Source organism: Pogona vitticeps, chromosome 3 (assembly GCF_051106095.1).
Source record: "Pogona vitticeps strain Pit_001003342236 chromosome 3, PviZW2.1, whole genome shotgun sequence".
In the NCBI taxonomy this organism is placed as follows: Eukaryota; Metazoa; Chordata; class Lepidosauria; order Squamata; family Agamidae; genus Pogona; species Pogona vitticeps.
In genome coordinates this window covers 47,919,023-47,933,549 of record NC_135785.1, presented here as the reverse complement: position 1 = coordinate 47,933,549, position 14,527 = coordinate 47,919,023, and the positions used below count along the sequence as shown (strand labels likewise).

Below are 14,527 nucleotides of genomic sequence, written 5' to 3'. Positions count from 1 at the left end.
TTACTCTCTTTCTGCTAGTTTTCACAGGCTTCTTAATTTGTGCTCTGTGTGCATGTTGATTCTTATTTCAGACTACTTCACATTCTTAGTATGTCTGATGTTATTAATTGAATCATTTTTCATAAAGGTAATGGTTGTCTGTTGCAACAGAAGCAACAAAGAGAGTATAAGAATAACTAGTTTAACATAAATTTTCACAGACCAGTCTATTTCCTATAATCAAGAAAAGCTTGTGCTGTAATAAATTGATTAGTCCTTCACACTTTGTTTTTATTTATTGAAATTAACTGTAGCTTTCAAAAGTATATATACATATTGGCTAAGCAGAACAGTTGTAAATTTGTGACATAAGCTATTAATGTTTTTCTGATTCCTTTGGTTGCTAATCTAAATGCAGTATTTCCATGTTTTATGCCAACGTTTCATTTCAAAGGTTTCCTTTTAAAGGAGCCTTTGGAGAGTTTACCAGATTAAGCTGAAGTATAATTTTATTAGTGTAGCTGAGATGTTACCTTGCGTATAAATGCCAATGTCTTCCTCTGCCACATTCATAAGCATTTATCCTCCATTTAGGTGAATTTAATTCTTAAAAAAAAAACTTCCAGTTTTGAATGTGGAATATTGCACTTCTATACCCATGATTCAGAACGCCAAGAAATGACCCAGTACTGCCACACAATATTGTGCCTGTGTTGCCAGCAGGAAAAAGGATACATTTTCATAACAAAGGGCACCCTGAATGTTGGCAGCATCAGTGGCAGCAAGTCAGGACAGTCTGCAGGATATCCTCTTGTGCTCACTAGCATTCACAAAGTGACACCAAGCAAGGGACACTCCCAGAAACTAACTACTTTTTTCATCCGTTAACAGTTTCTCACCCAAACACAAAAAACGGTCAGGGCTGTTTTTCAACAAATGTGAATGGTACCTGAAACCTGGATTATTTCCAAATTTTTAAAAAGTGGGTGGACCAACTATTGAAAGATAAGCAAGACTGATCTTTTCAATTTATATGAGATACTTTAAATATGGGGAGCTTTAGGGTCACTTGTTTCTGCATGGGGGAACACTTTTACTTTTTAAAATTCGTAACTCAAACTCATTAACCAAACCCCCAATTTTGGCACAGAGCAGGAGAAGACTGTCTGCTATACCTGTGTCCAATTTGGTGTTGATCCGAAGTCCAATTTGAACGTTACAATATTTTGTTTGGATTCCCTCCATTTTTAGAATTGCCTTGTAGAATGTTGATTTGCTCTGCTGTACAAAAACATCACTGCACAAGAATGCAGTGATAAGAACTCAGTACCTCACAATTCTGTCATTGCTGTTAAGTCCTTTTTTGCCTTGATTGACTTGAAGACGAGCAATGTATCTCTTTGTGTATCTATAGCTAGATTTTTTGAAGTTCCTTTTAAATATTATTGAGTTACAGTCATAAGTGGCTGGATAGTTCAGTGGTTTAGGTATCTGCCTGTGGGGCCAAAGGTTGGAAGTTCAATTCCCTACTGTTCCTCCTGTGAAAAGAACCAGCCTGTGTAGCCTTGGGCAAACTCCACATTCCCAGGATGCCCTCAGAAGAAAGGAATTATAAGTGCTGTCCTCTGAAGATGCCGGCCACAGAGACTGGCAAAATGTTAGGAAGAACAACCTTCGGAACACAGCCAAAGAGCCCAAAAAACCTACGACAACCATTAGATCCCGGCCGTGAAAACCTTCGCGAATACATTGAACGATAAACCACTTCTCTCTGCCCAGAAAATCCTGGAAAGGGTCACCCTAAATCAGAGTAAACTTGATGGCACATGATGATGGTGGTGGTGATAATTATTAAAAAAATGTTGATAGTCATTTCTTCAAATGCCTTGTTATTTTTATGTTTCTTAAAAGAAACTAGATGAATTGTTTTTCCTTTAATTTGGAATGCAATTAGTGTTTTACAGATAGCCCTTTCACGATATAGAACAAAGTATTGTTTCAGGCAGCTGATACTGGAGGAATGAAAGAGTGATGCTGAGATATTGGAGGGCAGAGATGTTTATACTAGAGATATGGCATTTTTTGTTTATTATTGTTATTTTGGATTCTGCCTCCATACAAGTGTTGTGCTGGGGGGATTGGGATGCTACTGTTTAATTCTGTAAACCAGACCAGGATACTGAGTGGTCCCTAATGGGGTGATATACAGACCAGACAAACAGGAAGCCAATGTCTGAGACATCCATTCAACTTCAAAGATAGGCCTGGTTTCAGATGTACAATATGTAGGTGTGGGTCTGTGGGCTGGAACTCTCAGAATTCTGCCTGGGGAATTCTGGGAGAAGCATTGGTTTTTTTAACTACATCAAAAACAAATGGCACATCCCAATTTTATATCATCAAGCTTCCACTTCACCATCTTAACTAATCTGCTACTTTCAGTGCAGTGGAAGACACAGTCCTGAAGTCAGCTTCTATGTTTAGAATAGGTTAAATTTGAAGACTAGATCTTTCAGGAATTTATGCCTCTACCCCATTATTTGAATAATGGGTTCTTTATAGAAACACCATTCAAGTTTATAATGTCTGCTTCAAATTATTACTGTTACTTATAAGACAGCAATATATTTTTTAGTAAGAGACATGTAGAAATCTGTAACTTTTTTTGAAAAGCTATGATTTGGGGAAGTGGCTTTGAAATCATAGTTACAGTACAAACAAGAATTAATTCAATACCATGTGATCTTTACAGGTTTTGAGCCATTTAACATTTATTATCAGTGGTTTGGCCAGGTGCTGATGTTTGAAGCAGAAACTGCATTGGAACATATGTCACATGGATAGTCAGTGCAGTGACACCAATGTTAGGTTTGCTAAGAGATCCCCTACAACCCTGAATAAAAAGCTTTCCTTTAGCTTTTTTAGAAAAAGAAAATGCCCTGCAGAACTTGTTTCTATGACAACAGGGAAATTGCCTGCAATACATCAGCTCATCAGCCCAAAGAACAATCTGATTGATAGTTACACACAAGTAAGAAGCAGCAATGGGGAAACAGTTATCTTTGGCTAAGAACAAATCACTATATTTTCCCTTCTGTTTCCATGTGTGTCTGTTTCAGGTTCGTGAAGAGAGGACGTAGCGTTACTGAGCTGCAGGAGATTTGCAGCCAGTTTATTAGTTTCTGTGACTTGATCCCACTGACAAGAAAACTTGCTGTTATACCAGATTATTCTAAAAAAAAAAAAATCCGATTTAAATTTTAGTATACACACAAAGCACCAGAGGTCTCTGTATTTTGGGGCAGATGTACTGTAGAATCGATAAGCTAGAATTGATTCCATACATTTGAATACCCCATTAACTTTTTAAAAACATTCCTGCTGCCAGATAGCAGAAATTTAAATAATAATAATAAAAGCACTGGGCTGGGGGGGGGGGAGCCAACACTCACCTGTTTGCACGTCCACCCCTCAGGCACTTCCTGTCCCCATGCCCTTGTACCTTCACCCTTTGCCCCTTTTCTTCTTGTCCACATCTCCCTCCCTTTCTCTTTTCCCTGTTGCCTCTGCCCCTTGCTTGTCCACTTGTACTCATGCCTCCTACCCTCACCTCTCGCCCCTTTTCCTCTGGTCTTCCTCCAATTCTCTTTCCATTCTCCCTGCTGCCCCGCACCCCAGCCAAGCAGACACACCTGATTGGAGAGGGAGATGATGATGGCAGCAGCAGCAGGGAGCCTCAGGAGGCAGCAGTGGTGGTGGTGCCACAAACATTTAGATTTTTTGGAATCCAAAAAAAAAAAAAAAAAGCCCAAACAAACCCCCAATCCCTCTGGGATTCTGGTGGAATCAAACAGAGTGGATTGCTTTTGCAGTAGGTTGACTTTTTAATTGCTGGTATGCAAATATATTCACTATGCAGCCTGGCAGTTTGAAACACGGGCTCTCTGCATATGCAGCAACACTGCTTACCCAAGCATGGTGCTGTACAGGCAAAGCATTTTACTGTCCTGGTGCCCAACAGGGTCCCGGCCTCTTTTCTATTGAAACTTGCTGCTTTTTCCAGCTTTAGGCTAAATGGAGATTTAGTGTTGTCATTTCAATCTGAATACAAACCAGGGTGACTTTTGTTAAGTATCTACCCTGAGTGGAACCTTTGTCCAGCTTGAACAACATCATAATATATTTACTCTAGTATTATAGAATTCCACTACCTTTCAGGTCTAATCGAACAGTATAGATGTGTGATTGGTGTGCATGATTTGCATTGGTAATAACATCGTCATGTTTTTCCTTAGACCAGCTCAGAATCCCTGTTGGATCCCCAGCAAACTCAAGCTTTTGACCAGCTTTGCCGTCTGTACCGAGGAACCTCCAGGGTAATATATTTTTGTTTTACTTGGGAAACAGTTTTGGTGTGTGTTCTTTTAACATGGTAGTTGTCATTTTGATTGGATTAACAGTGGGGGAAAGGAGTCTTTTCTGTGGGAGCAGAGTGACTCTACTAATCACTGTCTACCGGAGTCCAAGCCTCCTGGAAGTATAGATGTATGTTCTAATTCTTTAAAATGCTTGCCTCTATTTTCAAGACAGTGATTCCCTAATGCCCCCTGTGTCCATATAATATTATGGGAGAAGAACTTCTGGAAAATTGCCTTCACTCCTTCCAGTTACACTTTTCTTCCGCATCTGGCTTCTGAAAAGGTGTTTTTTCTGTTTAACTCAATAGTATCACTTACTGCAAAGTGATGAGTTTATGACATGGGGACATCATTTCTGGTTTGCAACTTTTTTTTCTTAAAAGTTTAATAATTTCATTTGTTCAGAAAGTCAGTACTATACTGTGCACATCACATAATCGTCCCACATGACTTTAATTTATTGTAATGTCTCAAGTGGTATTTTTCTTTTGTTATAGTTGGCTCTTCTGACGGAACTCTCTCGAGATCATGGTGGTGAGAAACATGGGGTTCTCCATGTCTCCCAGGGTGATTCTGCTCTGAATAGTGTCTTTCAAAATGAGACTTTCCAGCTTCACCTCACTCCTCCTCCTCCTCTTCCAGAAGACTAATCATGGTTTACCGGAACACTACAAAGGCCTCTGAAAAATATTTTATGTTACTATGGTATTATATACCCTGATGGTGGAACCACCTCAGAGGATTTCACTTTACCTGACGTAAACAGGAGATTGCCATAGTGCACAGTCTTGATAAGAAAAAGAAGAAATCACTCTTATGTGATTTATTTAACAAAGCAGAAACATTTTTAAAACATCTATGGGGGTCCTGTCAATAGCCTTTGATGAAAGCTATAAACTTTGCCAAATGTTTTTTTCTTGCTGGAGCTGAACACAACAATACTTGCAGCAGCTGTATTTTCTTTTTTTAAGCCCCAGGGATAAAGAGTCTGCATCCAGAGCTTATTTAAATAATTGAAACCTGTTTCCTTAGACAAGAGAACCAAAAGAATATGAGAAATGTCACTCATCCAATATTGACATTTCTAGGGTTTCACTGACTCATTTGAATTAAGAACAACTCATAGAACCCTATAAGCATTAAGTAAGTAGGGTGTTCAACTGTAACCTAAATGAGATGGAACTGTCAAGGACACAACATTTGCAAAACACTTGTGAAACTACTTTGTCCTCTTTTGATTTCATCCATCCTAATAAATGTCTATTGTTAGCCTTCACTAGCAATGGCTCAAGGTTTGCTGTGGCAAATACTATTTTTTTAAATCACTAACTAGTATAGTAAATCAGAAATTCTGCCAACAAAGCACATTGCAGTACAGTATACCATTTGGCCAACTTGACCATGGCAAATACTTAGTGCCAGGTTGTGTCTCTGTTCTGAGGCCTGCACTAGCTGTGTGCCAGGATTTCCACAGTGATCAAACTGTTTCTACTGTAACAGAAGAAAACAGGACATTCATCATTTATGATGGCTGCTGCTGAGTTGCTGAGCTGCCTGGAAAGGACATTCTCTTTGATTGCATCCTGCCCTCATCCTCATCCCGTTTATCTGTAATGAACTCAGTACTGAATTAAAGGAAAGAATTCAGATGGTTGTCAATGCTTCCCCCCCCCCCGCCCATTCCTCCTCTTAGTGGAAAATTAACAGCTTGCCACAGGAGTAGGTTTTAATGGGACTAATGGCAAATGTCTCCTATTTTTCTGTAGTAAAGCACAAGCTGCCTGTCAGCATCCTGTTTAATGAGCTTACATCTCCAAGATGTGGCAGTTATTTCCCCTTACCTGTTCAAGGGATTTCCTGTTTTCATGACATCTGTCATTATACGTAGCAAGTGCAGATAAAAGGTTAGTGAAAGCCTGTTGATCTGCTTCAGAGTACAGTGTCAGCAGCTGATGAAAATGTATGTTCCATTTTGTCATCTTTTCCCATTTAATATTGTGCTTCAACGTTTCTTGTAAAAAAGCAGTTAACTAATTAAAGGGACAAACATTTCCAAGAGTAACCTTGATAGACATCTTGTGTTATTGGCCCCTGCCTTCCGCTACTTTCTCTACTATGTACAATCAGAATGAATTTTCATCCCAGCATCACAGGAACCAGGTTTTTATTTGACAGCAGGAAAACAATGGCTGTTCGTATGGCTGCAGTGACTCACAATTTTATTAACATAACGTAACACAAAGCAATGGGTTAAGAAAATTACAGCAGTTTTTCTAGGGTTCTCAGTATTTATCTTTTTAAATAATCCCTTTTATATTTCTTGAAGTCTTTTTACTATTACATTTTGATATAAGAATACATATTTGGATCTACCTACTGGATTGTCTACTGAAATGGTTGCATTAAGGAAGCCATTTGTTCAGTGTAGTCACAATGATACTGAAACAGTTTAAGTCCTGCTAAGATGTGCTTAAAGTGTGTGAAGCTAGCCAGCAACGAGAGGAGCACATTAGCCCCATACCTGTCCAGCTGTTTCTTTAACCATGGGAACTCAGTAGCCTGAAGAGGTGGAGGATGTTCTATCCAGGCAGAATTTTCATGAGAGCCAAACCACCAAAAATCTGAATTTCAATTCCTGTGACAAGGCTACAGACACAGAGCAACCTCCTCTTCCTCAGGCTGTTGCATTTCCATGATTAAAACAAGAAGGGACAGGGACAGGGCTGTTCTCTCATGCATCACACAATTCATGCATGCTTGAATAAGTCTAATATGCACTGATAGCTCTCCTGCACACATCTGCATAAGGCAGAGACCTATATTTAGCAGGTGTAAAATGGAGGACATCACATGTGTTCACTTATAACATTGCTTGATGTGGGATTATTGTTGATTGGGGCCTTAGATACTAATTTTCCAGTCTAATCCTCTTTACTTATCACCTACTTAAATAAATGTTTAATATTTTCCTTGATTGCAACTTCTATGAGGAAGTGGTCATAATCATGCTATGAATATGTCACTCTTTTTGTGCCCAAATCATAGATGCTTTTGCTACTCTTACGTTAGTAGCACTATGAGCTGATTCTTCCTAGATTTGTCCATGACAGATATAATCAAACAAGATTGCTTATACTTACGTGACCATTGATTTTAAAGTAAAGGAAGTCATATTCTAGTTTAGAAGCTGTGCTTTCCTCAAGGAAAGACTGTTAGTACAAAAAATGTTCACACTTGGTAGTTTTGTGTGTTCTTACAGTGCAGTTCTACGCATAGCTATTTCATAAATAAGACCCATTTGTTTTGTTTCTCCCAAGCAGATGAGTAAAGGATTATAGAGTGATTAAGAGTCTTGCCCAACTAACCATTTAAAAGCCAGTTTCTACAGCATTATTTGGGGACTTAATAACACCAGGAAGTCCCTTGGTAACCCCAGGATGACAAATGGTCCTTCAAATTATGGCCAGAACCCAAGAACCTAGAGAAAATGGTTCCAGTGGCAACATTATTTCTAGCAGCCATTTTATTGGTAAAGAACCCACTGCTTCTTCAGATGCAGACATTAGATTTGGGGACCTCTTTACTCTTCCGTCTCCAATTAAAAATACTTAGACTGAATTACAGTTCCTTTTGAAAGCAGGAAAGGTTTTGTTTCTTCATGCTTATCTCTTTTGTGTAACTTTTCATTAACCCTTTGTCTGTTAAATGACCCAAGAAATTTTTCATCAGTCTCACAAGGGCTGCTGTTTGAAAAGGGAACTTGGATTTCCTGGAGTCCAGTGAGAAATTCTTTGCTTCAGATATTTATTTTGGGTATGTGCTGTTTTCCTCCATCTTGGATCTTTTCCTTTCCTTTCCTTTTTTTTTTTTTTTTGACATTTTTCCCCATCATTTTTGGTCCCTGCCCCCATTTCTTTGGATTATTTCTGCTGCTGCTGTTAGGCAACCAACCTGTTCAGATTTGAGGATTTCCTCCTTCTTGGTCATCCCTTCCCCTTTCTTAGATTATTTCTGCTGCCTGAGTCCGGTCTGTATGCTGTTACCCACTAGACTCAAAGAAAAGAAGACACCAAATGGTAGGGGAAGAGAAATCTCCCTATATTTTAATAGTTTTGGTTGGGGGAGTGGTTTGATTCTGTTTCCCATAATTTCCTTGCTTTCTTTTCTTGGTTTTTGGGAGAGGGGGCTGTTTTTTCTTTTGTTATTTTTTTCCCATGGAGAAGACAAGGCTTTTGAAAATCCACATTTCATGACACCTAAACCTCACAATCCGGTTACTGGGAAATAATCCAAGTCTTAGTCTGGAAAGCACAAGGTGGGATATAGATGGATAGAATATTGTCTTTTTTAGGAGAGACTTTGGGCAAGATTATTTTCAGTACACCTTTGTCTAGTCTGCTTCATTCTTCTCAGATTAAACTGTAACCTTTTGAGACACACACAAGGCCAGTGGAACAGTGTTCACCAGCAGAAGGGGAGGAAGGGCCGGGGGGGGGGTGTTGAGAAAGAGAATCAATGTAATATAAAATACATAAGGAGAAGAGAAACAGGGAACAGAAAACTCCTTTGTATGTGAGAATAATCTGTATTTAAGGATATACAGTGGACCCTTGACTTACAGACGGCTTGACTTACAGACTTTTTGAGTTACAGACTTCTCTGGCCGCAAAATTTATAGGTTTGACTTGCAGACTGAGATTTGACTTACAGACCAGAAAAAAACCAAAATGGAACAAAAATGGCCTGTTACGGGATTAATTGGTTTTCAATGCACTGTAGGTCAATGGAGACTTGACTTACAGACTTTTTTACTTGAGAACCGCCTTCCAATACGGATTAAGTTCTCAAGTCAAGACCCCACTGTAAATAGTTTTTTATATAAAGCGCTAGGTCCTGCTAACAGAAACACACACACACCATGTTATCAAGGGAGCCATGAAAAAAGAGCCTTTCAGCTTAACCGCCAAGGTGTCTTGATTGTTTAGAACAAGCTGCTTTGACTATGCAGCCCCAATACAATCCTGGGGGCCAAACAAATGGCCTCTGGACCTGCCAAAGGTGGCCATCCCCAGTGGAAAGTGTAAGTTCCCTGTGATGCATCTCATCTTCTAGTCGTAAGAGCTATTATTGATTTGTGTTAGTCATTCACAAAGGTACACTGTTGGGTATAATCTGTTACATAAACTGTGTGAAGGACAAGGGCAAGTTCAGTAAATTAGGAATACTTACATCTGTGGAGAAGAGCCATAGCTCTGTGCTGAAGTGCACACTCTACATGTAAAATGTCATCTAAGGTGAATCTTCAGACTCATTCATTACAAGAATCCAAAACATGAAATCAAGGAATCTCTGGGCCTTAGCAGATGCAAGTAATGGGTGGTATCATATTTTTAAAACTGCCCCTTTAAGATGGTTGAACCTTGTCCATTTTATTTCACTAATGCTTTGTTAAATAGAACTCCTGCCAAATGTTTTCAAACTCAAGATAAGTAGCTGTTAATCTACTGCAAAAGAGTGAGAAATTGAGTAAGTCATACAGTACATTCCTTAAACAGAAATAAAACTACATTCTCAAGTAGGCGAAATACCTAGAAGCTTAAAAGGAAGAGGCTTTATTCTCAAATATTTGACTGCAAAAAATAATGATCTCTGGTGACAAAGGCTGATCAACTGACTCTAAACCATGATGCCAACAAAAGCTGTTAGGTTGCTGAAGAAGTTCTTCGGTGCTAAATTTGCAGAGGCAATAGAAAGCAATTGTATAGTGAGAGAGGAGTGTATGTAGGTGAATATATTTCAGACTAGACTAATAACAAAAAATTATAAGAAAAAAATTGTAATCCTAAATGTTGATATTAGAGAAAAGTAAAGACATTCCAGCGCTTTCGGCATAAGAGTTGCAGTGAGTTGCCTATAAAGCATTATGGCTGACCCTTTCAAATATTTTAAATATGTTTTTATACGTGTACCATTTTCTATGGGAAATACAGTAACAAGACTGACCTAGAAAGATGGCTATAGGATATAAATCATTCAAAATATTGTAATCAGTTTTATAGTTTAATTTTTTTTTAAATGTGCAACTTATTGTGTTTGTAGTTCCATTCTTTTTAACACTGTGAGCCACCTTGAGTTCCCTTATCTGGAGAATGGTGGCCTATAAATATGACAAATAAATAAATAAACATTTGAATTGGGGACAGGGTGTTAGTGAAACAAGATGATAATGGCAGTGAAATGTGATCCTTAGTTCTCATGTTGAGAGCTGTTACATCCAGCTCAGCGGCACTTCAAGTTTCATGTTTAAAGCACAGCCACCACTGAAGGAGAACATAAAATCACACAGTTCCTCAGACGTGAACATTTTGTAGTGGCACAGAATCATGGAAAAGAAATCTGCTTTACTCCATGCTTGTGCAAAAGCAGTCTTCACATTTATTGTTTTGTGGAAAGTATACATGGAACAAATCGGTACCCTTGAGAGTACACGGAGACACAGCATTATGTGCTAAATCATCTAACCAAACCCTACCATGGCTTACACCCAAGCAAGCCAGGCAGGCACTACAGGACATTGTCCATTGTGCTTAAGACTTCCAAACAAGTTTAAGAGATTAATATTGTATGCAACTATTGCTAATTAAGAGTTTGAAAAGATTAGCTCTCATATAACTCTGTACTAACTTGTTCCCAGCTCATTCCTCAGTTCAGAATATATCTGTCTAATCTTAGCCCTGGTTAGACTATGGCTGCTAGCCTGCTGAGCTGAGAGAGAGTCACGATTCCTCAGTATAGTGAAAGAAACTACCTTAAGTGTTCCCTCAGAAGCTGCCCTGTCCCTTCCCCCAAATGTAACTTGCCCTTTTTCTGCAGTCCCCTCTACCATTACTAGAGTCAGAAAACCTGACTTTCATGTGTACAAAACCCAACTGCAAACTAATACAGTCAGTTATTATATATGTTAAGCTCTCAGTTTAAGAGTAATATTGTGTTATTTTATGCATGGATTTCCTGCTACAAGAGTCATAAGAATGCTTAACAATCCAGCGTAGGGGGTGGGGAGCCTTTAATAATCCTCAAATAATAACAGCTCTAATGAAATTCTGTAATGAATTAGTGTTTCTCTGTCAAGAATAGCAGAATGCCCCAAATCTTCAGAAATGCTAAGAAAGGATTTACCTATTGTGATGCCCAGAACTGAGCTCCTTAACCTTTTGTCAAGAATTGTCAAGAAATGCATTTTAATATAACTTATTTGAATAAATATTTCATTTTTCCCTTAGGGTATTATTTTTATATTTTAAATACAATATCAGTTTATATAGTAAGTCATAACACACGTTATAATCTAAATGCTTTCTAAAAGGTGTCAGAGTGTATGTATAAAAATTAGTAATGTGTCAGAATAGTGTTCAAAGAGTTGCATTCAACAACACAGCATAAGATAATCAAGTACTGAGAGCTACAACTGTACATATTTATATGTTGTCATTCTCACCAAGACTTACAGAAACTGAATTAACCAAAGTGTTACAAAATAGGGCCATATTCATAGCAGCCCTACTGTTACAGAAAAAAAATTGTTAAATTAAAAACAATTTACCATATGGAGCTGCAGCAAAAAAGATTAGGAAAAAAACCTTATGGTCGTAGCACATGGTTTGGAAGTGTCTTGTCAAATCTGCTGGCAAAGGACTGCTGAAGTACTGGAATTTTCTGACTATAGTAACCCCTAACAGCAAAACAATCACGTATCCTTACAGCTCAAAGGAATACCATGTCTGAATTGATTAGCAGGACATTCCTCTCTAGAGGGTAGCATAATCATGTAGTGCACAACTAACGCTGACGTACAAATACAGCAGAGATTTAAAGACCTGTCTGACCACTGTATACTTTTCATCTGTTCTAGATCTGTTAATGAGACACAATTATTAAGGAAGGTTCAGGGGACATGAGCAAGACAGCTAGACCGATTAGTTACCTCTTTTTCAAGTTGTCTTTGATTAAATCCAAATGTTCCAACAGCTAAAACTACAGTAGCGGTTCTCTTTTATCTAGCACCATTCATCCCTAATAGTCATGGCAATGGCCCATTTAAGTAGATAATAATTTGGCTCCCATACTGAAATTGCATCCAGAACCAAATGAGAATAAGCAGAAATTCATGGAATAATAAGTAGGAATGAATTAGCATAGCCTTTTTCCCCATTTCAATACCAAGCTATTTTGTAATGTTGTCACATTATTACCAATTCATACAACACTATTTGACATGCTTTTCAGTTTCAGTGTGCATGGATTGGACACCAAACACACCAGAAAAGATTGTGTGAATCTGTTTGTCACAGAAGCTGTTAACATGCTGCTGATTTGCACTGTTCCCCCTACCCCGCAACAGCACATCATTGGCACATGACAGCTGTCCATTACAAGCAGAATGTAAGGCCTTAATCTGTTTTGCTATGAGATAATTCAAACTCAAACATGTGGCTGGCTCGAAAAAATAAACTCAAAGTGTAGTTGTGTGAATATACCCTATATGTGACAATCTGATGAGTCCACTTCACCCTGGCAGCTCCTTCTATATACACAATGCCTTCACATCTAAATCCACTTTGCCTTCAGATTCAATGTGTGAATTAATTAAGCAGTGTTTGCTCAGACTGAAGAAGTGACCAATGGAATCTGGCCAGATGGCAGTATAAAAACACACCCTCCAGAGGATTTTTGTTTAAGCCACTTGGTCACTCACTTTTCTGGAGACAGGGTTCCAACTGTTAAGAGAATATTGTGCTTATGCAGGGAATCCCCACCGAGTGACTCTGCAGCTGCCAAAGAATGGTGTCTGCAGATTATTTGGAAAGGGGTGCACTGACAGGAGAGCGTCTGGTGGGAGGTATAACCTCTTCCTATATGACATAATAAAATTGAATAAAGAAGGCTTGTTTGTGGATTCAGCTCTGCTCATCAAGCATATGGCTCACTTACTGTTGGTGTTTTCTAAGAGCATGAAAGAATTTGCTTCATAACAGTAATCTAAAACCAATGTTTTAAATGTAGGATTAGTAGGAATATCTTACAAGTTGATTGCATCTATGGAAATTATCTGCCCCTTAACGATATCAAGGGTAATCTGTAAATAAAGATGTCCGTCTGGTGACATCTTTTGAGCTATACAAGAAATCTATTGGTACAATTCGTTCGTTCGTTTAGTCATTCAGTCATGTCCGACTCTTCGTGGTACAATTAGTATAAAGTAATTCACAGATGGCTAAATACTGTTACTGCATTCCTTGTGGGATATCAAGTGCACTGGAAAAAAGATCTGTCAGAAAAGCCAGTATAAATGTTAGAAAACCAGTATTGTTTTAAGTATGCCTAGCTAACTTCCAGCTTAGGATTTCACACTGTGGTTTCTATGGTCTCAATCACTTCTAGTTCACATTGTGAGGGTGATAAGAGGGGACACTCGTCCGGTTCCCAGCTACTGTCTGGACTATAATCTTCTTCTGAACTTAGCTCTGCCCCTTCCTCTGTGTCCTCATCACATGACTCCATATAGTGAGCCCCAACAGCATTGATCCCGGAGTCCTCAGAGCTGGAGGGGGAAGAGCAATGATCTATTTTTGGTGTATTATTTTCTCTCAAAATTAAGGCATTGCGTGTGGGGACCTCCTGAGGCTTCATTTTATGAGGTACAGCAGGAGGCTGCCTTTGCACATAACACATTTTCCCATTGATGCACTTCACACGGTAATTGTCAATAAAGAGGTCCGAGATTGTGCAGAAACGTGGGGACTCTGGGGCTAATGGTGGTTGGAAGACCGGCGCAAACTTCAAAAAGTGTTCCATGAGTGAGACAGATATCTGTATGGTGTTTGTGGCTCCCCGAGGCCGGACAGGTATTTCAGTGCTTGGAAGCTTTTCTACTGGAGTCATAGGCTGATAAACATATTTACCTGTGGAAGATACAAGAAGGTGAGTCAGAAGAGCATGTACTGTATAAAAAATAATTATAGTTAGGTCATGAAGATAACTTTTGCCTTCAAAGGCATTACACTACTGAATGTGACTTGCTGCAGGGCAACAACACATCATTGGGGTATCCAGATACAGTTGTGGGAAAC

The 14,527-nt window shown here is 38.8% G+C and overlaps 2 protein-coding genes across 3 annotated transcripts in view; one reads left to right on the top strand and one right to left on the bottom strand.

Annotated features, from left to right (window-relative positions):
• Positions 1-6,459, top strand: part of VPS8 (VPS8 subunit of CORVET complex) — a 113,519-nt gene extending 107,060 nt beyond the window's left edge. For both annotated transcript variants that reach the window (XM_020787413.3, XM_020787412.3), the window contains 2 exons: positions 4,275-4,355; positions 4,895-6,459. In XM_020787413.3, coding sequence (XP_020643072.2) covers positions 4,275-4,355; positions 4,895-5,047 — 234 coding nt within the window. In that variant the 3' untranslated portion in view covers positions 5,048-6,459. The remainder of the gene's footprint in view (positions 1-4,274; positions 4,356-4,894) is intronic.
• A 4,350-nt stretch (positions 6,460-10,809) lies between these two features.
• C3H3orf70 (chromosome 3 C3orf70 homolog) overlaps positions 10,810-14,527 on the bottom strand; it is a 30,604-nt gene continuing 26,886 nt past the window's right edge. Inside the window, exon 2 of the mRNA XM_072995836.2 lies at positions 10,810-14,359. Coding sequence (XP_072851937.1) covers positions 13,803-14,359 — 557 coding nt within the window. The 3' untranslated portion in view covers positions 10,810-13,802. The remainder of the gene's footprint in view (positions 14,360-14,527) is intronic.